Source organism: Bicyclus anynana, chromosome 5 (genome assembly GCF_947172395.1).
Source record: "Bicyclus anynana chromosome 5, ilBicAnyn1.1, whole genome shotgun sequence".
In the NCBI taxonomy this organism is placed as follows: domain Eukaryota; kingdom Metazoa; phylum Arthropoda; class Insecta; order Lepidoptera; family Nymphalidae; genus Bicyclus; species Bicyclus anynana.
In genome coordinates this window covers 8896487-8924416 of record NC_069087.1, presented here as the reverse complement: position 1 = coordinate 8924416, position 27930 = coordinate 8896487, and the positions used below count along the sequence as shown (strand labels likewise).

At 35.9% G+C, this 27930-nt stretch overlaps 1 protein-coding gene across 1 annotated transcript; it reads left to right on the top strand.

The window, feature by feature from the left end:
- Nucleotides 1-550: 550 nt before the first annotated feature.
- On the top strand, nucleotides 551-22914 carry LOC112050077 (integrin beta-PS). The gene is made up of 17 exons (XM_052881646.1): nucleotides 551-955; nucleotides 6291-6619; nucleotides 7236-7412; nucleotides 8175-8403; nucleotides 8525-8609; nucleotides 9370-9540; nucleotides 11427-11534; nucleotides 12235-12387; nucleotides 12749-12871; nucleotides 13081-13248; nucleotides 14237-14473; nucleotides 15195-15369; nucleotides 15806-15912; nucleotides 16669-16813; nucleotides 17606-17739; nucleotides 18887-19039; nucleotides 20165-22914. The coding sequence occupies exons 2-17, from the start codon at nucleotides 6328-6330 to the stop codon at nucleotides 20228-20230; spliced, it is 2523 nt and encodes an 840-aa protein (XP_052737606.1). The 5' UTR covers nucleotides 551-955; nucleotides 6291-6327; the 3' UTR covers nucleotides 20231-22914.
- The last annotated feature ends 5016 nt before the right edge of the window (nucleotides 22915-27930 follow it).

The following is a 27930-nucleotide window of genomic DNA, read 5'->3' as shown; positions in this document are numbered from 1 at the left end:
GAGAATCATTATGGACATGACGTAATTTTCAATGACCTACAATAGCACCGGTTTTATGCGTCCCTGTTAATTTGTATGAATTATGCAAAATATATTAAAAGAAAACATACACTGTTTTTTGAACTAACCTAATATCGATCTTTAAGTAGGTTATGGCGTAACCCACGCCTACTCTGGATGTAATAATAATGTGACATAGTTTGTAATTTCGATTTTATGCTTTTTAAATAAGTAATATCTGAAGAACCAGTATAGTTGGAAAACCCGTGTTTTAGGAGACCCTAGAGCTTCCCAAATGCTGGTCGCGGATTTCATTCAAGGAGACATCTCCAGTTAACAGTTCATATACAAGTTAAAAAAATGTATATGCACTTTATAATGTATATTCCATTCCTGCAAACAATAGAGGGCAAATGTGGTATTGGCTAGTGAGAAAAGAGGGTTCATAAAATGATTGTATTGACTGCGATTTGGCACGTATTGGTTCCGAGAACAAACGGTGACGGGCGCCGCTGTATCACCGCTGACGAAGTTATTTTCTGTACAATTAGTCACGCGTGTATCCGCTGCGGGCTGGACGCGGCTCGCGTTGCACTCGACTCAACACAAAAAATATACTCGAGAATAAGGATTACGTCGAGAGCTATTAAAACGGGAAACCAGATGTGTCTTGGTGCAACTACATCGCTTATCAGTGAGACGATTGTTGTGTTTGTGTGTAAAGACTTATCTGATACCGTTTGTTGTACAGTTGTTGGGTCAAAACAAATTCGGTGAAGGAAAACCTTCAGTTAAATGGATGACTAAATTGTGACAGTGACGTGAAAATGATATTGGTTCCGAAAACTAATTATTATTATCAGTTGTTATAAAGTGTTAGTTTTGGACAGTATGTGTGATACGCAATCGTAGCAGTGTATGTAGAAACGACTTTTTCTTCAACATTTTTGTGAAGGTAATATATACACATTCCAGTTCTCAACTGAACTTCTTATCATACAAAAAGCTTGTTTTTTTCTTTACACCTGATGGTAAGTGATAATGCAGTCTAAGATGGAAGCAGGCTAACTTGTTGGGAGGAGGATGAAAATCCACACCCCTTTTCGGTTTCTACACGACATCGTACCGGAACGCTAAATCGCTTGGCGGTACGTCTTTATCGGTGGGGTGGTAACTAGCCACGGCCGAAGCCTCCCACCAGCCAAACTTAGGCAAAGATTAGGCAAACCAAAAAGGAAATATATGAAAAAGACGACGAATATATATTATCTATCACTATTATCACTATTATCATCATCATCATCCATCATCATCCATCATCATCCATCATCATCATCATCATCATCATCATCATCATCATCATCATCATCATCATCATCATCATCATCATCATCATCATCATCATCATCATCATATTAAGGCCTTTGTGCCATATGCTTTAGGCCCACTAGAGGGCTAGGCCTCTGCCCTTGTAATGTACTGATGAGAACAGGTAGGTAATGTCGTTGGATGAGAACCTCTCGTTTGCATATTCTGTTAGTTGCTAAACGAAATTAACTAATGAAACTCATTAAAAAATATTTTTATTACGTCAGTGACTTCATCACATTTGTACAATATCCATGTAATTACATATTTAGTATTTAACTTATACATAATAATATATACGAGTACATCTAAAAATTGCTATCCCGACTGTCGACCCTCGTTCACTGCGCAAGCTAGAAGTTGTTCCCTTAAACTTCTATTGTTTCACGAAACTGGTTCTGGTGCCGGCCGGACTCACTTGCAAGTAAACCTCAGTGAAATGAGCTTTTTGATTTTCTGCTATGCATATTTAAATTAAATTGAAGTTCCAGTCAGATCACTGTACTGCAGTCTCCTTTAGGATAGCTCTTTACTTTGAGTGAAGTCACGCACTTGTGAACGATGTGTGTAGGGTTAAGGTCGCCTTTGACAGATATCTAACAAATATTGGATACCTAACACTCCCCTTTTCCACTCAAGTCGCTCTCTCCGTCTATCCTAAGTAACCCATAAAAAATTACACAACAAGAGATGTGGACGGCTCGAACGCCACGAGCACACTAAAGCCGTCCGTACCGTAAGTCGTTGCAACGCGGCGATAACAGCTTGCATTTACATTTTTTTATTATTCGTTTAGTTGTAAGTGTGGTATGCCCTAGGAGCGTCTGTGGTTCATTTGATCACTAGAGTTACAGTTACAGTTAAAGTATGCTTAACTTCAATATCTTCGGTTGTCTCAACTAAATAGTTGAGACACGGTCAGGGCGAAGATTCGATCTTCTTCCAGACTGGACTATTGTCGTACGCGTATCTACTCCAAGAGTGTAGTCCGTGTCAAATTTTCAGTCCGCTCTGAAGTTGCAACACGCACGACTGCGCAGATATAGGTATACCATTTTTTTCCTTACATGGCAAAAAAGGTAAACAAAGATCCGTCGTCACGACATTCACATATTTCTCAAAAACCGTCCGTTTAAACTAAATCATTTATATACACATCACTTCATTTAACGCGCACACCGCGAATTACATAAAAACTGCTTGTAGTTAACTATTATATCACATTTATTTCACTAAAAACGAAATCACAACAAGTTTTATTTCTACAGATTATCGAAAATGTTGCGAATTTGACATTTCGTAATGCTAGATTGTCTATGAATTGAAGAGACGGGAAAGATACATGAAATTACAACTTGTCGATAATTATGTACATATTTTTTAATTTTAATATTTGTGTCCTTTGTGGCTTATAAATAAAATAAATGTGTATCTTTATTAACACAGCACCAAAGAATATATTATACTCCATGGAGAAGAAGTAAATCTACATACATGAAAACGTTGGACATAGCAGCGACATTATTTCCGCATACGAATATTTTTTCATAAAGTCAGTGGCAATTTTAAATGGAGATTTTTGATTTTAAAATAGTTGAAGGACCTAATTGAGAAAAAACAAATAATGATTTAAAAAAATATATACAACCGACTTCAAAATATTAACGTACCCACGAAATTAAAAAAGGGAAAAATAATATCATTATATTTTCTGCCAAGCCAGTGTATTCAATCTATTAATTCAAGGTGTACCCTATCGTAAAGATTTTTGTTTCTCAGACAATATTTTTGTCTGTCATGTGTTTTTTTCAGTAACGACTTAAGTCAACATCAGACGGGCTTGGCAGCGACTTCAAAATGACCAATAAGTAGAAAATATAATAATGTTATCTTTCCCTTTTTAGTTTCGTGGGTACGTTAACATTTTGAAGTCGGTTGTATTTTTTCATAATATTTTTTTTTTATATTTTTAATATACCTAATAAATAAATCAATCCATATGAAATTCAACCTAAAATCCACCCATCTGAAAGTCGGAATTTTCGGTTAGTTATATTATTGTTAGTCATACACTACTCAGCAATCAGCAATAATATAACAACCAAACAACAAATAAATAACAAGACTAACAATTGCAAACGAAACAAATAAGTAATGATGATATGGAACAAACATTGACACGACCTCACTGTGAGCATGGAAGCGACAATGTGGCACTTTTTGCTCGCAGTTAACTCATCCTAAACCGAGCTTAACCGATCGCGGCGCGAGTGCTCCCGAATGTTTGTAATTATATAGCACGATCAAAAATTATTAAAAAACTGATAAACCGATTCTTCAATCACTTGCAAAATTTTTAAATTAAGAATAAAGAAAACAATACACAAATACGACTTGAATATTATGATTGCTGGATCAGAAAAATAAATAAAAGATTTGAAATACTAATGGAAAAAAATGTATTACTTTTGTTTCGCAACATGGTGAGATTTTTATTTTTCTAGTATACGTAAATCGTGATAGTCAGAGTTATTAGGATATTATATAAAGAAGTTTGAGAGATAGTGATGTACAAGGGGCCGAAACTTTAGTACAAAGATTTTTGAATATATGACATTATGCGGTAATAAATTTAGTAGGTTCTAGAGCTAGAAAAATGTTACGAATTATAATTAGAGACAGACAGTAAGTGTACATTAATTCCAATTATGTTCTACATAGTCATTTGGACTAGTGGTGTATAACCAAGGTAAAAAAAGAAAGAAATAATAATCTTTAATTCAATAGAAAAATATTTTTGTCGCTTTTTTGTTTTTCTCAATTGTTTTCTTCAACAATTTAAAAATTAAAAATTTCCATTATAAATTGCCACTGACTTTATTTCAAAAATATTCGTATGCGGAAATAATGTCGCTACTATATCCAACAAAATGAAATGAAATGTTAATGTTTTTTAACTTTTGTATCTTTTGTAATTTTTAAAAATGTAAACTGTAAAATTTTTGTAATTTATGTACTTGGAAATAAAGGCTATATTATTATTATTATTATTATTATTATTATTACTATATCCAACATTTTCATGTATTTCATGATTCACTTCTTCTCCTTGGAGTATATATTCTTAAAATTATATTTAATTTCCTAAAATGCACACAACTGAAAACTTGGAAAACGAAACGAATATGGAACGTATTCGTTTTTTAAGATGACGTATAGTAACGGATATTTTAGTTTAGTTATTTCAGATATAACGATACCTACTTGATATCGTTACGATGCCCGCGGTTAACTTCTCAACCCTACTGATTGTCTTTGGTTCATAGTCAGCCATTATTGTTGTTTAAAATTGACATCTAAGAAAATTTCAAGTATAATAGGTAGAGATCCCGGAGACCTTAAATAATTTCGGGTAGCTGATTTTTTCTCCTTTGGAAGCTGCGCCTCAGGATTCGAGATCCTAGTACCCAGTCGGTTGATGACATAAAAACTGTCACCACTTGTTAACTATCTTATATCAACATTTGTTAAAACCATAAATGCATAAAATCAAATCAAGTCCAAATACAAAACTGGAAACAAGTAGTGTAAGTTCCAATTTTACATTATAGTAGAGTTTGTATATAGCGCCACTGCTGTACCACGACCTCGATAGCGCGGCGTGGGCGACGCTAGCCGCCTACAGGTGTTGCTTCTACACAAGTTTTTATCCCATTTCATTGCAATCCAAACACCATATGCCGTGATTTTCATTCATAAACCGCACGACAAACACTTAATCGGAAAGATGAAAATAAAAATAGAACACTTACAGCTAAAAAACAAGACGTGTTTTTATAGCAACTAATAGAAAGAAATGCAAGTTGCGTTTACATTCTAAAATTAACTATATCAATTTAAGTTTGTGAAATTTTGAAAAAGATTTGAATTTCACACGATTGTATAATGTTCATGTTGAGTTTGTTGTGGGCTGTTCTCGGACCAAGGCGCGTTTGGAGCCCTAGTAACTTTAATTTTAAGCTTTCGACTTTACTTACCTTAAAATTAATTAAATCTTGACATAACTTGACTTTTCAAATGTGCTTATAAACTACTCGTAAGCCTCATTGAAATAAATGAATTTATAATTTTTTAGTTTATGTAAATTTGTAACGAGAATAAACTCGACAACGTATAAAGCCTACTTACGCAATATCAATCAATATCTTGGTTAGTTGTTGTGGGCGTTAAAAGAATTCGAGCATTAAATTTCAGCCGTAACTATGAACTTAATGGCTCTGGCCTAGCCCTCATTCTGTCATCGTACGATATCGAGACCTGTATTAAGCCATTTACCAGCCAAGCCAAGCCTCCGCCTTTGGTTTGCTTTACCACAAGTTACAAGAAATCGTTCGAGTTATTCTGAGGAACTAGGATTTTCTTGAGATTTTCATATGTAGACTATTAAGCTTCATTTGAGCTATATACTTTACGTAGATACAAGATAAAGTGAACAGGCTTTGCTTCATTTAGTATAGGCATTATAAAATGATATCGAATTGATCCTGGAGGAAGTCTCGGTCGGCCACCTATTGATTAATATTATTGTAATTAATGTAATAGCCCAGGATCCCTGGAGCATTTTTACAATTAACTTAATAGTAATCATTGTAAAAATGATCCACGGATCCTGGATCTGGACTATTATACTTGTACATATTTAGCTCAAAGTCACATGTTTTTCCAACACCAAAACTATATTCACTAGATTTTCATGGGATTTTTTTGGAAAATTAACAACAGCTTGAAGCAATACATACATAAAGACTTTTAATGAAATCGGACGTAGATTTTACGAGTAATTCGAAAGAAACCGAATACGCAAACACACACGCAGGCGTCTGCAAAGAAAATTAAAAAAAAAATGTTTACTTTTGTTACAGATATTGATCTCAAATCGAAACTAAACGAAATAACAAAATGTTGGGACGAACGAGCCTAGTGATATGCTTATGGGTGAGCTTGTTCGCGGTCTGCTCGAGCCAACGCGCCGAGCAGTTGTTGGCGCAGAACCCGTGCTCGAGCAAGACGACGTGCAGCGACTGCGCCCGGACCCCTTCCTGCGCTTGGTGCTTCGCTCACGACTTCAACGGACCCCGTTGCTTCAACCCCTCGATGGAGGGCGGCACCGCGGGCTGCGACGAGGCGTACATATTCAATCCGGACAACCAGCAGTCCATCGATCCGATGTACAATAGGGAATTGACCAGAGGTACAAACAAAATAGTATATCTGTTTACATGTTAGGGAGTTTGGAAATATTGGTACCACAACAATGGTATTTGTATTTGTTGATCTTGCACAAATAGTTACATGGGATATTTTGTACTTCGATCTTTCTATTCACGTTAATCTACAAATTACAATCATACTATACTTGATAGCTTCACCTAAAAAAAAATCATTCTTAGCAATTACTAACACCTGTAAGTAATTGTTAAGAATAAACGCTTTGTTAATTTAGCAATTTAAATATCTCTTATAGAAGAGCGAGACCTCCTAACACGGGTAATATACCTACAAGGAGATTTCGACCCCTATTTGTTATTACTGTATTACTAAGAAATAGACAATTATTATTATTATTAATTATTATAATAGAATATTCCAGGCTTTTTATAATTAGTACTTCTGCAAAAGCTCATAATTAACAGTACTTACTAAACTAATATTGTATAGATAACGTTTGTTGTTAAAGATAATTTATTTACCTATAGAAGAAGAAGAAGAAGAATACTATTAATTTCCATTTTTTTAAGCAAAATGGCATAAATAACATGCAACATTGATTCCTTCAAAAAAAACTATGTAATCATAATAATTTGCAGCGAAAGGCCGAATGGGTATTGGAATGGAGTCCTCTTATTATGAAGAGTCCATGAGCAGCAGTAGCAGCAGCAGCAGCAGCAGCAGTGTCAAAGGAGGCTACGGTGCAGCAGGCTCCGCTGGAGGCGACAACCTCGTACAAATCAAACCACAACGAGTGAAGCTGCAGTTGCGAATGAGTAAGTGCTGTTTGTTATATGAGTCACACAGGTGTTTGGTTTGTTATGGCATCATCTTTTAATGTACATGATTTCAAATCATCAAAGTAATGAGTTGAGGTTTTTATAAAGTGTTTTCAATTGCTTTTTAGGTTTTCGATATTACATTTTATATACCTGTATAAAACAAACGGTGTAACTCTTACATATTACATTGGGTGAAATTCTGTTTATCACAGCCCACGGGAACTATGTTTTATCCGGGATTAAAAGTAGTCTAGGTGTCAATCCAGAGTAAAATATATCATCATCACACACTAACTTTCGCCTTTTTATATTAAATGATTATGAAACACGGCTAAAACTCACGTGATATTACGTCGGAGTATGCCCGACTAGTTTCGCCTTTTTGTTATTGGTGTGAAAAGTGATAGTGTGATTCCCACAAATGTATCGAAAGTAATAAGCAAAACAATTCTATATAATTTCTAGTCATTAATTGAATAATATTATGTTATTTTTATATCTATACTAATATTATAAAGAGGTAAAGTTTGGAAGTTTGTAATCTTCGGAACTACTATTTTATATAGGTATCAAATACATTAGCCGAGTTATCACAGTTTTTGTCATACTGGTCGGACCGAAAATCCTCTTAAACAGACTTATTCGCATGCGCTGCCTTAACTATTGTATAAAATTGAAATTAATGTTTAGAGACTTTATGTATCTTTAAAACCTCTCTCGACTCTGCGCTAACTTTTGAACTTTATTTTGTTACAGATCAGATGCAAAAAATGTCGTTTTCATACGCACAAGCGCAAGACTACCCAGTCGATCTTTACTACCTCATGGACCTCAGCAGATCTATGAAGAATGACAAGGAAAAGCTCAGTACACTTGGCAGTTTGTTATCAAGTACAATGAGAAATATAACCTCAAACTTTAGGATCGGATTTGGTTCGTTCGTCGACAAACTTGTTATGCCCTATGTCTCTACTGTCCCTAAAAAGTAAGTGAAGTTTATTTTTAAGCATTATATTGAATGTCGGATTATACATATTGCCATATATACATATTACATAGACAAGTACGTTATATTATTTATATTATGATTAATTATTTTATTTTAGCTTAATATCACCATGCGACGGATGTGCGGCACCATATGGTTACAAGAATCAGATGTCACTCAGCAACGATACTGACTTTTTTGATGTAAGATTATCTTTTTTCTATTTATTACATGTTTGATATATGTCTACAATGTCTGAGCCAGCTATTACATGGTACAGTAAGGCGCTATGACATTACTGAAAAGTACTACCTCTAAGCATTTTCTGCTGCATATTTTTCTTTAAAAATTATTTCTGGTTTCATTATTATTTCTGTTCACGAGATATGTCGTTGATCGTATGTTAAGTCCACAGGCTGAGAATTCACACTGAAAATGTTTAGAAATAAAAGCCATGGTCCGTCCCAGAACCTTGTGATAGAAATCCATTCAAATTCATAACGCATTAATTTCAATTAGGCTTAGTTTACAAGGACTTTCGAAACATTAGGTAATAATAATATTATATTACTAGCGGACCCGGTCAAGCTTCGTTTTGACATAAGTGCACTTATTCTCTATCCCTACTCTACCCTTCTTTACCTCTACCCCTACCCTACCCCTACCGCTTGACTCTTAAACGTTTGTATGGGAAATAGATTTCTCACCTTTTAAACCTTCCCTATACCTCCACGAACATTTCAAGACCAAGATAAGATAAATCCATTAAGCCGTTCTCGAGTTTTAGCGAGACTAACGAACAGCAATTCATTTATATATATATAGATAATGTTTATATAATTAGTCGAAAACTTAAAATTAAAGTTATGAGGGTTCCAAAGCGCCTTGGTCCATTATGTACTTATCGTAAGTTGCATGCGTTGTTGAGTTTTATAAATAAAATAAGTATTGATATGTTTATAGAAAGCCGTGGCGCACGCAGAAGTGTCGGGTAACTTGGACGCGCCGGAAGGCGGCTTCGACGCCATCATGCAGGCAGTCGTGTGCAAGAACGAGATCGGTTGGCGCGAACACGCCAGGAAACTGCTCGTGTTCTCCACCGACGCTGGGTTCCATTATGCTGGTGATGGAAAGGTGAGTTTTCTAGCTTCGACGAGGTCATCCTCTATACATAGATACCCTACAGTCTCATACCCTTAGAAAGCCGTTCCGTCCTCTATCTTTATTGTAGCCTTCAGGTCTCATCAGGCGATGCTTCAGCGCTCGCCCAAACCCCCCGGCGACGCCGTAGTGGTCCCACATGGAGCCATCGGCACTTACTCAACACGAAAAAAAAAAGATACCCAAGAGAAGAAAATCTTCATTACCTTACTGCATTAAGGGTTATGTTTTTCACGCGTATCTTATATGTATGTACGTAACTATATATGTATGTATATATGTATATAATATTCTTTATTAGCTCATATCTTCCAAACGGACTTACGAACGGAACGTATTTACAGATACGGATTTACGTAATTGAGATATTGTTGGATTTGTCTTAATAACCCAAGTGCTCTTAGATAGGTGAAATAAAAACAAAACCAATACGAGGACTGTAAGACGCTATAGACTCAAAGTGATTTTTTTTTTTTTAATATTGCGATATGGGTATCAAATTTAAGGGCTCATCAAGAGGATTTCAAAATCGTATATCATGGCCATATTAAAAAAAAACCTAAAATTAGAAAAACGTTATTCATTAATAAACATAGCAAAGCAGGTTAGGCAGCCAGGTTTTCTAATTTTTTATATTATAGTAATAATTTTCTTGTTGCACACAAAAGTAATCTATAAAAAATACATCTTAATCTTCTTCTTCTTCTTCTTGTACCTCTCCAATACTGAAGGTTGTCGGTCAGCTTTCTAAACTTCTTGTCCATGGCTAGGCGGAAAAATTCTCCGACTGTCTTTATGCCCGTCCACTACCTTATGTTTATGTTTCGTAGCAAGGACTTCTTTGTTCTTCCTAATCCTCTTTTGTTTGTATATCTTATCTAAAATCTGGGCTAAAGTTTCTTTTTGTACAGAAAGTAAGATGGTGCAAAATTTTCATTACTCGTATATAAATAAAATACATAATATAAAAATATCTAAGGTACTACATCTATTATTATCTCAAACCCAGTTGTTAGTACTAGCTTTATTCACAGAATAGTAAGTGCCATAATAATTATTGCGCACTATACTGAATAATAAATTAATTAAAATAGAAATATAACTCGTTTTTCTTTGCAAATTGTACGGATGATTTATGGTTTACATTTGTGCCATAATAACTTTTCCTTAAAACTAAATTTACCTCAATCTCTTTTATAATAGTGTGTAGTATAAAGGAAAATTTTGTAAAATTGGAGTATTTAGGTATGCGCCCTAGTCTACAAACAAACTACTACAAACTACTAGTCTGTTCTGATATTGTAACATGGTGAACTGCCCAGCTATAAAGCAGTCAGACTCGAAGTTTGACGTATATTAGTGGAAATGTGACTAACATTGGAGTTTTGTATATAGAGACCTATAGTGGATCATCATCCACTCGTCAACTCATCAGTTGACGAGTAATAGATACGAATGGAGGAGATTGACATATTTTACCGACCCCACTTACGTGAGATAAGGGGATAGCGAACGTCCGCGACTTTGTCCGCCCTTAGACCTCCTTTACCCGACCCTGTCACAAAATCCGTTCTTAGCGGACTTCTACTAACTACCTGTAAACTACCATATTTTACCGACCCCACTTTAGTGAGACAAGGGGATAAGATGACTAGCGGACGCCCGCGACTTTGTAAGCCCTTAGACCTCCTTTATCCGGCCCTGTCATGAAATCCGTTCTTAGCGGACTTCTACTAACTATAAACTACCTGTTTGCCGAATTTTATCTATCTACATCAAGCGGTTTTTGAGATTTCGTGATGTGACCTTTCGCTTTTATATATGTTTAGATTGTAAATAAAAAATCATTACGGTTGCAGCTTGGAGGTATAGTGCAGCCGAACGACGGGGACTGCCACATGGAGGACAACTCATACACCTACTCTACCACTCAGGATTACCCCAGTATTTCCCAGATTAATCTCAAGGTATTTCTTTTTTCTAATACCATATTTTGTCGTAGCGTAAACTTGTGTATTTCCACGGCTGCATTGTTTACATTTGATTCGTACATTCGTACATTAAATAAAAATATCAGATTTTCAAATTCAAATTCTGAAAATATCATAGTTTTCAAATTCTGATACAATAAAAATATCAGGCTTGACGTGGAAAGTTGGCGGTCTTACGCCCTTGTACCTCGGAGAGCACGTTTAGCCGTCGGTCATCATTAGAAGTTACAGTTCATAGTGACCATTACAGAGTCAAAAAATCGAGTGTGCTGTAGTCCACACAACTGAAGTGAAACTTCTTTCAAAAATAAAAAACACAGCCATCTATGAGCCTCAGGCAAAAATGCATTGCAACAGTTCCTTGAAATGTACAAAAAGGGGCTGATTCTAAATTGTTTAAAAACGCCATCTACTGGTAGGTTAAAATAACAAACACTGTGCAGCACACATCGCCTAATTACACTTTTCGTAACCCCAAACCAACTTACGCCTCAAGCCAAGAGTGCGTAAAGAAGTTTTAATTAAAAAAAAATGTGTGATTGATACTTTGCATTGGAGCATTATAGTAGATCAAAGCTCAACATCTTTCTCCTATTAAAATAGATATCTTGCCCTTATTGTGGGTCATTAAAGTAAGCTATTAATGAAAAATGATGACAATAAAGAACTTATGTAGGTGAAAGAGCACGCCATCAACGTGATATTCGCCGTGACGTCAGAGCAGATCAGCGTGTACGAGCAGCTCAGCAAGCACATCGAGGGCTCCAGCAGCGGCATCCTCAGCGACGACTCCGACAACGTGGTGGACCTCGTGCGCGAGCAGTACAACGTGAGGCACATGCATTTGTGTTGAGCCAGTAGTTAGTCGACTATAGAAGTGTGAAACTTGCGAACAATCTTTAGAATGATAGGAAATGTATAAACGATAAATAATTCGGCGTGGAATCAAATACTGAAAAAAAAATATATAAATACTCTTCATTGTTACAACTCCGTTTTGACAGTGACCATACTTTTCGCTAAATCGCAATTAACATTTAAATGCTTACTATAATGAAACTTAATGTTATTTTTCTATTCCTCAGTGAAGCAACAACGAAAAATAACATACTCGTATCAAACTAGTTTAGCGGATTAGTCGGAAAGACAGTTGATTTACTGTTTTATTAAAATTTACGTATATTTTACAGAAAATCACGTCAACAGTGGAGATGAAAGACACGTCTAGCGATGCACTGCAAATAAATTATTACTCGTCCTGTTTGGGCAGCAAGGATAATGTTGTGCAAACAAACAAGTGTGACGGACTTAAGGTAAGATCAAATTACATAATATCAAATAACTCTCTCGTTTACACATACACTGGTTAAGTGAGAAAGTTAAGACCCATATTCATATCCGCGGATATCAAGATCCATATCTGTGGATGTACATTTTTAATGATTCGGCACATCACTCACTATTCAGCATCACAAAAAATCTTAAATGATAAATTACTTATATGGACACATATTTTTTTTAGGTTAGCGACGTCGTTGAGTTCACTGCAGAGATAACTCTCAAAGAGTGCCCCAAAGATCAGAGCAAATGGAAACAAACGTTCACTATCTACCCGGTCGGCGTGTCTGAGAGTCTCAACGTGGAAGTAGAGATGCTGTGCGACTGCCCCTGTGAACACCCTGGACATCATGTAAGCTAAAGTTAAAAATCCATTAGCCATGCCTTTTTTCGAAACAGTATTTTCTGACTAAGCAAAAAGCCAGTGCAGTGTAAAGTTAGACCATAGCTTAAATGTTTTTCTAATAATTTAATTTATTTAAATAAAATCTAATAATAAATATATAATATATGTATTGTATAAAAATAAAATATAAAAATAACGTCCAAGAAACAGTGCTCGTCGGCAGAGCTCGGTTTGTATAGGTTTGTCATTCAAAATTCTGGAATCTATTCGTCGCGAAGTCTGCGCTGAGCTTGCGTGATCAATTCCACTATTACTCTATTACAACACACATTAAAAAAGAGTGTGCTTTAGACCAGACGATTGAAGTAAAACTTCTTTAAAAAATAAAAAACAAAGCGCCATCTATGAGTCTCAAGCATAACTGCGCAACAGATTCTTGAATACAGATTTTTACTAAGCTCTACGAAAGCCATCTATTGGTAGTTTAAAATAACAAACATGTTTCACTGTGCCTTTAGATGCCAGCACATATCATAAAAGCCTCGCCTGATTACACTTTTCGCAACACATTCATTCACCAGCTTTCTCCCGAAGCGAAGCGTGTTTATAAAATTTTACTTCAATAGGCTAGTTGACACTTTTTTTAATGGTCTTAAATTGATCATTATCTACTAGATTGAAAAAAATAACATATTTTTTAAGACACGATTACATGAAAATTTCAATTTTTAATTATAATATAATTGACAGTATGAGCATTAGACATATTAGTTACGTTTAGTACATCAAGTAACATTGTGACAAAATGGACGACAGCGTTTTTGGCATTTAGTAAATTTGAAAAAATACATGCGTTTTAAATTAAGTTTTATAAGAAATCCTTAATTTTTATTAATTGATATCGATATATTTCGAACCCTGATTCCATGTACTATACGAAATTAATATTGTTTATAATAAATTCGATATGACCCTATCAACTACCCTATTGTAGGCATACGATGACCGTCCGGAGGTGTGCAGCGGGCACGGCATCTCCGCATGCGGCGTGTGCGTGTGCAAGCCGGGCCGCTTCGGCAAGAGCTGCGAGTGCTCGGCGCACGGCGGCGTGTCGCTGGAGCAGGAGCGCGGCTGCCGGCCCACCAACGCCAGCTCCGGCCCGCTGTGCTCCAACCGCGGCACGTGCATCTGCGGCGTGTGCGAGTGCAACAAGATGGAGGACCCGCTTAAGGTGAGCTCCTCGACTTAAGTAAGCTCGTTATCTACTGGCTCGACGGGCTATAAATGTAAATAGCGATAGGGATGTGCATTGCATCTGGACAGTTATATATAAATTTGACATAGGTTAAGTGTTGCCATATATAAATGTTATGTGCGCCTATCGTTTATATGCATATCAGAATTATTTCATGTGACATGCTTTATTTGATTTTTTAATGTTAAATATGTGTATTGTTGGCGTGATTAATATAAATAAATAAATCAGTAAACGGCTACCTGCTCGTGTGGTGTTCCAAAATATTTAAAAAAAAAAATACCAAGCACAGTTACCTAATTTTAATGTGGATATACTTCAATGAGAACATTCAGGAAGGAATTTGGGTTCAAGCCTGAGAAATATGCTAAAGGATGTAAGTGCAAGAACTTAATTTTCAAAAACCTAATGAAGAACATAAATCCCGTTAATTTTGAAATTATTATTAGAACTTTGTTAACTCGTTAAAGTTTAGGAACAAGATATGATTATAAACATTACTTATCAATACATTTCTTTCATTGTGAAGCCCTTTACTAAGCTACTTCAAAAGAGCCGTAAGTGCAAGCGATATAGAACCAGGGAAATGAACGGCCTGTCAAGTCAATTGATAGCGAACTATACGGCAAAAGTGTGCAGCGGGTACAAGATATAGTACGATGTTTACATATCAATTTATCACGTATTTTGTGTAAAGGTGATATCGGGCCCGTTCTGCGAGTGCGACAACTTCACGTGCGACATGAACAAGGGCCAGCTGTGCTCGGGGCCCGACCACGGCGACTGCGTGTGCGGCAAGTGCAGCTGCCGCCCCGAGTACACCGGGCCCGCCTGCCGCTGTCTGAAGGACCAGAAGCCTTGTATATCACCCGGTATGTAGTATGGAACAGCTTCACGTGCGACATGAACAAGGGCCAGCTGTGCTCGGGGCCCGACCACGGCGACTGCGTGTGCGGCAAGTGCAGCTGCCGCCCCGAGTACACCGGGCCCGCCTGCCGCTGTCTGAAGGACCAGAAGCCTTGTATATCACCCGGTATGTAGTATGGAACAGCTTCACGTGCGACATGAACAAGGGCCAGCTGTGCTCGGGGCCCGACCACGGCGACTGCGTGTGCGGCAAGTGCAGCTGCCGCCCCGAGTACACCGGGCCCGCCTGCCGCTGTCTGAAGGACCAGAAGCCTTGTATATCACCCGGTATGTAGTACGGTACAACTTCACGTGCGACATGAACAAGGGATTATAATCAGTTTCTAATTGACTTCAAAAAATGAGGAAGTGTTATATTCAACTGTATGTTTGTTGTGACAGAAAACGGCAAAATCTGCGGCGGCAACGGCAAATGTGTGTGCGGAGAGTGCGTGTGTGACGTGGAGGACGACCGACACTACTCCGGGAAGTACTGCGACAAGTGTCCGGTGAGATATCCATACTTAAATACTTAATAATAAATATACTTAAACAATACACATCACTATCTAGCCCCAAAGTAAGCATTCAGAGTAGCTTGTGTTATGGCTACTAAGATAGTTGATATTATAATATTCATATACAATTATAAACTACATTTGAATACTTATATATTGTATAAATACACACAGACACTGGAAAAAACCCATGCTCATCACACAAATATTTTCCAGTTGTGGGAATCGAACCCACGGCCGTGGGTGCAGAAAGCAGGGTCACTATCCACTGCGCCAAGCGGCCGTCAAATACTTTCTTATATACTTGTTTTTTTTTGTTCTTTACAAGTTTACATGATGGTAAGTGATGATGCAGTCTAAGATGGAAGCGGGCTAATTTGTTAGGAGAAGGATGAAGATCCACATCTATACATTAATTATATAGAAATAAAATAAAATTATAAGAAATTTAGAAATTACATATATAAATGACTAACTAAACTAATGTTATAAAAGGTAAAGTTTGTGGCTCTGTAGGTGGTAATCCTAGATCCACCGAATCGATTTTGTAAATTCCATTACCACTAACAAGCGGTATTTATAAGTTTAGGTTTAGTGTCAAAGGCTATATTTTATCCCCGTATTCTCACGGGAACGGGAAGTGCGTGGACGATACCGCGAGGCATCGGCTAGTAGTATGTTTACGTAACGACTACTAGTTAATGTGAAAGACGTACGGAAACGTATACAATTTTTTGTATGTTGTAGACGTGTCCCGGAAAATGCGAAGACTTCAAACTGTGCGTGCTGTGCGAAGTGCACAAGCGCGGCCCCAAGTACAACCCGGACACACCCGACCGCGAGTGTGGCGACTGCGCCTTGTACCCCGAAGTTGTTGAAGGCAAAATCGAAGGTATGATGAGTTAGCCATCTTTTTACTCTTACTTACCATCAGGTGAGATTGTAGTCAAGGGCTAACTTGTAAAGAATAAAAAAAAAAAATTCACTCCATATATCCAGTTTCCGTAACAGTATCAGTATATTTGCCCTATAAAAATAAACCCTATATTTCTACTGACACGAGATGTACGAAGTACGATAGTACGAAGCAAACTTTATGGTGTTTCGGAATGTGAAGTTGCGTCAAGATACACAATGAAAATTTTTAGGTATCATCGGTAACATAGCGACTAGCAGTTGCCTCACGCATCTTGGTTTTAGCGTACTTTATGTACTACCTGCGCGTAGCGTATATTCGAGACGTTATAAAATTTCCAACAGACAGTGATTAATTAATTAATTGGTAGTAGTAGGCAGTAGGATATAGCCCAGTTGATATGACCTCTGTCTCCGATTCCGGAGGGTGTGGGTTCGAATCCGGTCCGAGGCATGCACCTGCAATTTTTCAGTCGTGTGCATTATAAGAAACTAAATATCACGTGTCTCAAACGGTGAAGGAAAACATCGTGAGGAAACCTGCATTCTGGAGAATTTTCTAAATTCTCTGTGTGTGTGAAGTCTACCAATCCGCATTGGACTAGCGTGAAGGATTATTGGCCTAACTCCTCTAATTCTGACAGGAGATTTGAGCTCAGCAGTGAGCCGAATATGGGTTGATAACGAAGTAGGCATTAAGACTGCCTGGGCCATTTTATGGAAATTACAAGATAAAATGATGATTCAAAAATCATGCATTTCCTTGCAGCGAACGAAACGTTGAACGAGCACTTGTGCAGTTTCTACGACGAAGAAGACTGTCTGTACGTATATGTCTACTCATACAATGAGAGCCAACATTTACATATCAGAGCACAGAAGGAGCACGAGTGTCCACGAAAGGTAATTATTATTAAAGGTTACTATTTTGAAATTTAATGTTTTAATGCTTAAAATTATTGTTTTAATATCAAAATGTCATCTTCTTGAAAAAATAACTGGCTATCTGTAAAGTCGAACGATAATTTTATAGATAAAGTCCTACCAAAAATAGTGCATAAAACCGCAAATAGTTCGATTATTTTTTGCGCCATCTAGTATCATATTACTAAACTATACCGTTCCGTTTTTCGTGTGCTGTTTCGTGAACTCCAATAGTTCCGCTAGATGGCGTTTAAAAAATCTGAGATAGTGTTGCTCTCAATATGCAATTACGTACTGTGGAAGACAACTATGATAGTTTGAATAGTAGATTTACATTATGTTGTATGGTAGCAAGTTATTGTAATTTTTAAGTGTAGACAATATGACTTTTGATAACAAACTATCGTAATATCGCATTATATCGTAGTAGGTAAGACATTGCTGTTTCATAAAAAATGATTATAAGTTGAATATTAGACATTATTATATTGTTTCGTATAACTTCGACTTCAAAATCACAAAAAATAACTAAAAAGCGATAAATAACATTGTATATCATTGTATATCATATGTCATCATTGTATATTAAATAACATTGTATATCATTGTATATCAGAAAGTAGTAGCTACCTTCCGATCACTTTGAAGTCGGTGCCAAGCCAGTAGGGTATTAATTAAAGCCGTTTCTAAAAGAACCACGGGAAAGAATCGAGCTGAAAATCCTAAAACATCTTTTGATTTAAACGGTTTGAGTTAATGCATGTTACGAACGAAAGCGCCACAGTACGGGCAATTTCGTTATTTTCATTTTAACACAAATTTACTAAACCGATTTTCATGAAAATTAAATGGGACCAATCTGAAAGTATATATAATATATTTTTAATTGTATAAGAAATGACTAAGTTGTGAGGTAACATTAAAAAATTAAAAAAAACATACTCGTCAAATTGAGAACCTCCTCCTTTTTTTAAGTCGATTCAAAAAATTTAAACCCTTTTGACAAACATTTGCCATGTCTTTTTTTTTGTTCTAATTGTGTAAGTGCCGTAGGCTCCTTATGGGACCTCAGCGGCTTCACGAGGGGTGCCATGTCTATAGTAGCGTACATTGTTGTTTCCCGCAGGTGTTCATCCTCGGCATAGTGCTGGGAGTGATCGCCGCCATCGTGCTGGTGGGGCTGGCGCTGCTCATGCTGTGGAAGATGGTCACCACCATCCACGACCGGCGGGAGTTCGCGCGCTTCGAGAAGGAGCGCATGATGGCCAAATGGGACACGGTAACATATGATATTATTTTAAATATACAGGGTGTATAAATTGGCGTTAATTTAAAACAACGAAAAAAAACATAATTTTTTTACATTTTCTAATCTTATAATTATGATAATATAATATGATCATCTTATACGATATAAGATGGTCAATTAGAAGTACTACTATGTTGATTATAACGCTTGTCAGTATGATGCAAGGATATATAATACTAGTATAGATGGATATTTGCTGATCTATTTTCATAGCCCCTCCCCCCCCTAGTTCACCCCCCTGAACAAATTAACAAATAGCCTTGTGCTTCCAGCTAGCCTGTTCGCTATTTTGTTCTTTATTATCAACCTATTAAAATAAACATCAAATCAAATGAGAAATGCCATCTACCTACTGTATGATATCCACCAGTAGGAACTGGGTGAAATTTGTTACATAGAATCTCGATTTCGTAAACGTCAACTATCGTACATCGAAACATAGTAAATAATAGAGATGGGCCGAGTACTCGGTTGATACTCGGTACTCGGCGTACTCGGCGGATTTTTTGATACTCTTACTCGGTCGAATGACTCAGTCGGTGAATGCCGAGTACACCTTGTTTAAGAAAAGCATTATTTACGTACATATAATTAAAACAACAGCGTTAATCAAAAAGTATTTATTAGTAATTTAGGAAATCTATGAAAATCTCAATTAAATTTAAATAAAATTAAAATGAAAGATTTAAAAGAGCAACTGTTGAGTTTCCCGTCGCTCTTCTCAACAGGAGACTGCGCCTTCTGAGCTAGTAGTAGAGTCACTACAAATAGTCAAACTTGACGTTTCAAAAGTGCTTGTAAACTAAGCCTACTTGAAAAAAACAATTTTGGATTGAATTAATACTTGTTTACGCGCGCGAAATGGGAATTTGATTGAACCGAGTCACTCGGCCGAGTACTCGGTTGAAAAAAAATTGAACCGAGTAAAACTCGGTACTCGTTACTCGGCAAAAACGTTACTCAGCGCATCTCTAGTAAATAAGCCTGCAGATCATAATAATCTCTCTGTATGCAATTTCTTCCTAATTGTATCCTAAAACGTTCTGGAGTTATTAATGAATTAAATAACCCGACTAAATTTTATTTTCATTTCAGGGAGAAAATCCTATTTACAAGCAAGCGACATCCACCTTCAAAAATCCAACGTATGCCGGAAAATAAAGATCTGTCACTGACTAGCGGTCAGAAATATACGAAGACGCTACTACAGTAATAGGAGAATGGAAAAATACTTCAAATAAAATATGAATGCATTTCAAAGTGAAATAGGTCTCGTATTTTATGTAAATGTTCTCGATTAGGAACTTTAGATGCTGAAATTGAGCCTTGACAAAGTGCCTTTATAAAAACAATATTTAAATTATAGTGATTAAAATAAGAATGGGAATGAAGTGTCAATTGACTTAAAAAGTCACAGATTGAACAAATGTTTATTTTGAGGTATAGCTTGGCAAGTTCGTTGGTGACACTCTCATGATATGCGGGCGACGGGGAGGGGACGGGACACTAAATTACTGCGCGGGTGTGTAGTCGTGCGCGCGGGGCAGAGGGAAGGACTGCGTGGGTATGAAGGAGTGCGCACGGAGCATCCCCATTACCCGCCTTCCCAGCCCCCGCGGACCATAGGAAGTGTTACGAACGAATTTGCCAAGCTTAGTAGTGTAATTGGTGATTTAACATATTGTAATTTTAAAATCTTGTCCAAAAAGAACTTTTACAAACAATCATAACGGTAGGTCACCTGAAAATATTTTTAAAACTACCCTCAATTATTCAACTTTTCAACCAATTCCTATTCTTATTATAATCGCAACATTTTTGATTACATATTATTTTTACGCAGCATATTCTGTGAACATACAAGTCATTGAGATCTGTTTAAATCTCCGATTTTTTTATATCTGTTTATGGTACGCTTTTTGTACTTAGTTTGTGTGTGTGAGTGTGCGTTTGTGGAATGTACTTATGTGTTCGTGTAGATTGTGTTGAATGAAACAAGGTTTATGTAACTCAGTATCAAGATAATACTTTTAATTTGACATTTTGATATGTCTGCTACTACTAGACACATCTGGAGGCACGGCAGTGCAAAAACAATTTACAAACCAAAAATAACCCAAAACTGACCCCCCCCCCCCCAACACCTCCCCGAAGTCGATAGACCATTTACTCTATGTCACCAAGAGTCCAGAACCGAATGATATTCCATAGATAACAGAGTAGAGTGCTCACTCTACTCTGTAATTTATGGACAATACACACTGTGTGTGACGTCTGATGGTGACGGACATGCTTAATTATTATTATTAATAGTTTTATAAACCCAAATATTGAAATATAATAATCGTGTAATAAATTTTTTTTTAAAACCTTGTTTCATTTGATGTGTAGTTGACGTAATATATTATTATTAATAATACGTACAATGTTAGTTGGTGCCGCGGACTAATCAATATAATGTTTTGATTTATAAAAAAATGAAAAAATCCAACCCAAATAGGTAGAAATGTGAATACGATATAAAACATATTATGAATAAGATTACACTATACTCGATGAGATATTCTATTCCTTGCAATTATTTAGTATTAATATATATATTTTTTTTATTTCAATATAAACCATGTTAAATTATTTATTAATTTAACAGCCATATTTATAAACATGGATTGAGATTTAATCTTCAAATTTCTTCAAAATAAATTGAACTTTAAAGAGTAGTTATTAGGTTCACTTTAGTTTAGTTCAAGTTTAGGTATTTAAACCGAAACTATCTTCAATCCATATTTATGAATATGGGGGTTAGTGTCTAGACTCATAGTCCCTTTACATAGTCGTTTCTTCAGCATAGTCATTAGACAGTGGCGTCCTCTTCACATACGCATAAAATCACTGCCTACCCTCAATATTTATTGAGCATCCTGTATAAACGAAATTTAGACTATTTTTTTTTTGGATCATTTGTTATGCCTACACTACTCGAAACTATGACAGCTCCGTGCATACTTTGACGACATGGCTTTATATAGCCTGACAAGACATGAAAAAATTGTAATATTTTGCAGAAAGCTAATTTCTTAATATACTATACATTTATATATAGAAAGTGTTGTCATGAAAAAAATAATGTGGCGCCCACGGATTTTTTTTATTTCTGATCAGGCTATGTATTAAAAATGGTCTATTCTTTCATAAGAATCATAACGAAATGTAAATTGAATTAATTATTTTTATATAATTTTCTTAATGTTCAGCTTTTACTGTGAGTTGCAAATATTTAACTAATGATAAAATGAATACTGCCGCTTAATATAGATCTAGTGCCTTATATTAAATCATATTATAATTAATATACTACAATTAGTGCCATTTACTAACCTATAAATATAAGGTGTGTTTATTTATTTCAGGTAAATAATCTTGCGTTAAGCATCTTACCTAATAACAAATTATATTAAAAAGATCGATTATTATTATTATTTTTTATCATGATAAAGTATTTTTTTTTACCTTTTATAATGCATTTTGATGGAAAGCTATGGTCTTATATGTATATATTTTCTTCATCGATGTATATAGAGATTTATATTCCTATAAATATTCAAATCAATATTAACAAATAAGTTACTTTTCCGACGCCAGTATTTCCAACTGTATATCGAAATGTTTGTTTTTTATTTATGACGGAATTCTTTATATGCATCGACGGTTTTACCCTTAATTTAAATATTAATTTATGTGATACTTTAATATGATTGCTATTTGTATATATACCTTTAAAGTTTAGTCTATAAAGCAGTTGTGGCCTTTTTATTAATAGCTAATAAAATTAATATTGAAATAAACGTTTTTTATTTTAGTTGTAAACTTTACCTAAACTTTTCATTGCTTATTATTTATTAAGTAAGACGATGCAATCTAAAAATTTATGCAAATTTCAAAGTGAAATGTGCAACATCAAAATTTCTAAAATACTGGAGTACCGAAATATGTATTACTGTATTTACGTGTATTGTATCTACTACACGCATGCTCGTTATTTTCTCAAACACTACTAGGTATCTGACATTTTAAGTTATCCTCTTGAACTTTACTCACTTTCAATATACAACGTGTCCCAAAATTCAACGATAAGCGGGCGCCAAAAGATTGACCTGCTCATGAGCACTTAAGGAAAAATAATAAAAAAAATATACCTAAATTTTTTTTTTAGTTACAAAATAAATTTTAAAATTCTTTGAAAATTTACACCTTGTATGATATTTTGAACTACCGCAGCTACAATTTCTTAAATATGCTTAAGATTTTTTTTGTATCGGAACCTAAGTAGTACTACTATTCACCACAACTCTTAAAAACACCACAATGCCCGCAGTTTTTACACAAAAAAATATCAAAATATTTTTTTTCCCTCAAATTTTTAAAGATTTTTACTTTCAGTCTACTTTGACTCATGGTCTTGCAAAAAAAAGTATGAACACCGCTATGGCAAGTTATTTTCAAAGTTGACGCAACTAATCAAGATTTCAAAATAGTATAATACCCTAGGATAACTAGTCACAAAAAAAAATATGCGTACCATTTGTAAACAAGAACCAAATTTCTTAATTGTTCTTGTTGTTAGTAATAAATTTTACTATGTTCCAAAAATGTGTTTGTTATTTTAATTACACAACATTAAAGTAAATGTTCGAATTGTTTTCCACCGGCATTAATACAGGCACGACATCGCCTTAAAAACGACCGTTTTATTTTTCGCGCATATCTTCTAGCATTGATATGTGCCGCAGCCTGAGTGATTTTTTGCCGAAGCTCGTCCAATGTCGTAATCGGTTTTGCGTAGATCCTGTCTTTGAGACAACCCCAATAAAAGAAATCCAGGGGGTTTAGGTCGGGTGATCGGGGTGGCCATAGGATAGGACCAAGTCGCCCGATCCAACGCCCCGGATACTCGTGGTCTAGGTATTGTCTCACAGGACGAGCGTAGTGAGCTGGGCAACCATCATTTTGATACCACATATTTTGAAGGTCGCTTAGGGGGACGTCTTCTAGTAATTCTTGCAAATCATTTTGTAAAAAGTTCAAATAACTGTCCCCATCTAAGTTTCCTTGTAATTCAAAAGGCCCAATCACTTTTCCATTTAAAATGCCCGTCCATAAGTTGACCTTAAATTGATATTGGGATTTGTCTCCTCTCATCAGGTGCGGATTCTCATTGCTCCAGCTGTGTAGGTTGTGAAGATTTAAATAGCCATCTTTCTTGCAGGTTGTTTCATCCGACCATAGTACTTTATCCAAGAACTGAGGATCTTCCCGATGCTTTTGAAGCATCACTCGGCAAAATGCGATCCGCAGTGGATAGTCCCGTGATAGTAACGTTTGTACACGTCTGTAATGATATGGGTGTAGCCGATGACGTTTTAGTATTCGATGTGCTGAACTTTTTGGGATTCCCGTAGCTGCTTCTATGGCACGCACTGAGGTAGTTGAATCAATGTTTATTTCATTGAGAACTTCTTCATCGCATTCCGATCTAGGTCTTCCAGCGTTTCTTCTAGCTGACGGCAAACGACCCTCCGAAAACGCTTGATGCACATTCATAAATACCCGATAATCTGGATATCTTTGAGCGTTTGGGTACCTTTCTCGATACAATCTGCTAGCAGCGTTAGCATTGCACCGACATTCTCCATAAATGAGATGCATGTTAGCGTATTCCATCGGCGTGTATGGTTGCGGCATGATAACGCTAAACAGTCCAAAATACACCAAAAGTCCAATTCACAAAACACAGGCACAGTCCAAAATAATGCCAGGTCAGTTCAGTTTGCAGATCACTTAAGTCCAGTCCAAAATGCAAAGCCAAAAGTCGTTAGTACGAGAGCCACGTCAATTGAATACGGAAAGTTGCGCAGTAAACAAAGGAGCAGAGCGTACTGACTTGCTGGGAACAGGATTTTCTTTACCTGCATCATTGTCATTCAACAAAGAACATCTGTCTATCCCTCTCTAACGTATACTTATCGCTATCTTTCTCTCTCTCTCTCTCTCTCTTATTTTTAAATGTTATCGTTCGTTCCATTAAAATTCTAGGAAATTGCAACGTATGACTCACATCATTTTGTGCATAAAGTAAAAGTGATTTCTAGGAGCAAAAACATTTTAGAAATTTAGTTCTTGTTTACAAATGGTACGCATATTTTTTTTTTGCGACTAGTTATCTTAGGGTATTATACTATTTTGAAATCTTGATTAGTTGCGTCAACTTTGAAAATAACTTGCCATAGCGGTGTTCATACTTTTTTTTGCAAGACCATGAGTCAAAGTAGACTGAAAGTAAAAATCTTTATAAATTTGAGGGAAAAAAAATATTTTGATTTTTTTTTGTGTAAAAACTGCGGGCATTGTGGTGTTTTTAAGAGTTGTGGTGAATAGTAGTACTACTTAGGTATCCGATACAAAAAAAATCTTAAGCATATTTAAGAAATTGTAGCCGTGGTAGTTCAAAATATCATACAAGGTGTAAATTTTCAAAGAATTTTAAAATTTATTTTGTAACTAAAAAAAAATTTAGGTATATTTTTTTTATTATTTTTCCTTAAGTGCTCATGAGCAGGTCAATCTTTTGGCGCCCGCTTATCGTTGAATTTTGGGACACGTTGTATATATTTTTTATAATAGTAGGTACGTAATAGTTTTATAATATTATAGTTAGTTTAGTTTCGCTTGGTCGTGGATATAAATATATTGTACGACTAACAACGATCGAAATAGAGTCATCTTAAGCTATAGAGCATGTGATTATAACCTCAATATTATAAAATCTGTAAGTTTGTCAGCCAATGCTTCTACATAGCTACTCGTAGGCACGATAGAGGCAGCTATCTATAAACTATGATTTTTGGTAGGTAGCTGATGAAAAAGGCACGGTAGGCCCGGTAGTCATGCGTCAAATTCTTGTCCCTCGTTTTTTCCAACGCAACGAAAAAGCGATATTTTTTGCTATATAGAGCGCTATAGGTCGACATATGTCTTTCGTCTCGAGATATGTGCGCATCTTAGGCCTACTCACTACTGGCTCGTAAGTCGTAACTATGATGGAAACAATTCACAAAAAAACAAAATTATTTACTTACTTACGGCAGTGCTTAACACGCATTCTGCAAATTGTATCACATCAATCACGTAAATCACGTAAAGACGTAGGTAATTGTTAGTGAAAGACAAAGATTAAGTTATTGGACATTATCTTAGTATAATAATATTATATTATAAGTTTAGGTTAAAGCTAAATTACTAATTAGTCAATTACAAGTGATTAAGGTAGATCTTCATTTTATGAAGTACCAAATTGGTACTTTACAACAGAAAAAAAAATGCTGCAAATTAATACGGAAGGGAGGATAACTTTAATGCCCAGGAATACCGGGGTACGAAAAAAATTGTTATTGGTCAAGCATTCTTTGCCTGACCCGAGATTCAATCCACGACCTCATGATCCGAAGTCAAATAAGCTAGCGACTAGATTTACCTACCAATATTGGTTACAAAGCAATATTCTATCTACTTACACAAAAGGGAGGTGATTTATTTCGATCAAATCTTTCTTCAAACGAACTTGTCAATCGTTCGCTGCGAAGATGATATACGAGTTTGCCTAAGAGTAATTTGCATTTTCTTAAAATTTACGTTTTTCAGTATGAGAAATAATATTATTTATATTAGTCATTTCAGTAGGTATATCTATTTAAACTTCTATGTACTAATATAATAAAGAGGAAAGGTTTGTTTGTTTACATTAAATAGACTATGAAACTACAGGACCGATTTGAAAAAATATTTCACAATTAGAATCCTACTGAATATATAGGCTGGATTTTATCCCCGTATTCCCACGGGAACGGGAACTATGCGGGTGAAACCACGGGGTATCTGCTAGTTATTTTTTTTTATAAAAACTAAGGTAGTTTCATGATTAGTATACCAAAGATTTTATACTATTCTTCTTATAGGAGAAGCTACATGGACTTTAGACCCACCGTTCTGATTACAGACAGACTTACTTTCGCATTTATAATATTAGTATGGAAGTATGGATTGTAAAAGTGAACATACACCTTTTACCTTTTTGACGGCCTCCGTGGCGCAGTGGTATGCGCAGTGGACTTACAAGACTGAGGTCCTGGGTTCGATCCCCGGCTGGACCGATTGAGGTTTTCTTAATTGGTCCAGGTCTGGCTGGTGGGAGGGAGGTGGTAGTTACCACCCTACCGATAAAAACGTACCGCCAAGCGATTTAGCATTCCGGTACGATGTCGTGTAGAAACCGAAAACGGGTGTGGATTTTCATCCTCCTCCTAACAATTTAGTCCGCTTCCATCTTAGACTGCATCATCACTTACCATCAGGTGAGATTGTAGTCAAGGGTTAACTTGTAAAGAATAAAAAAAAAAAAATCTAAACTTATCAATATATCTACGAGTGATAGTGGCTCATCGTTTGTAAGGGACACACAAACCTTTATGATTTACCTTGATCAAGCATTCATCAATCATTTTTATAATTACGAATTAAGGAAACGAAAAAGAATGTAAATAAGTATACCAATTTACGTTAGTTATCTTCAAAGAATTTCTGACTATGTTCATTAGACCAAGAATTATGTAAGCACTTCAGTGTTTACCATTTATTTCCATGATATTTATTCATCGCTGATATTGCGACTACAACTGAGGTCGCTGCAAATATCTGACGTTATCTGAATAGTTATGTGAAAGGATAATAATAGGATCATGATCAAGAATCAAGATCTTAACTTGCTAATTTCGTTATAATATAGGTACTTAACTTGATTATATGAT

What these genes read in the sequence shown, in the direction of transcription:
- LOC112050077 (XM_052881646.1), top strand. Translation starts at nt 6,328, where the DNA reads ATGTTGGGACGAACGAGCCTAGTGATATGCTTATGGGTGAGCTTGTTC. An exon ending in GAAGCTGCAGTTGCGAATGA is followed by an intron (nt 7,413 to 8,174) that starts GTAAGTGCTGTT and finishes ATTTTGTTACAG; the next exon opens with ATCAGATGCAAAAAATGTCG. An exon ending in AGTACTGCGACAAGTGTCCG is followed by an intron (nt 15,913 to 16,668) that starts GTGAGATATCCA and finishes TGTATGTTGTAG; the next exon opens with ACGTGTCCCGGAAAATGCGA.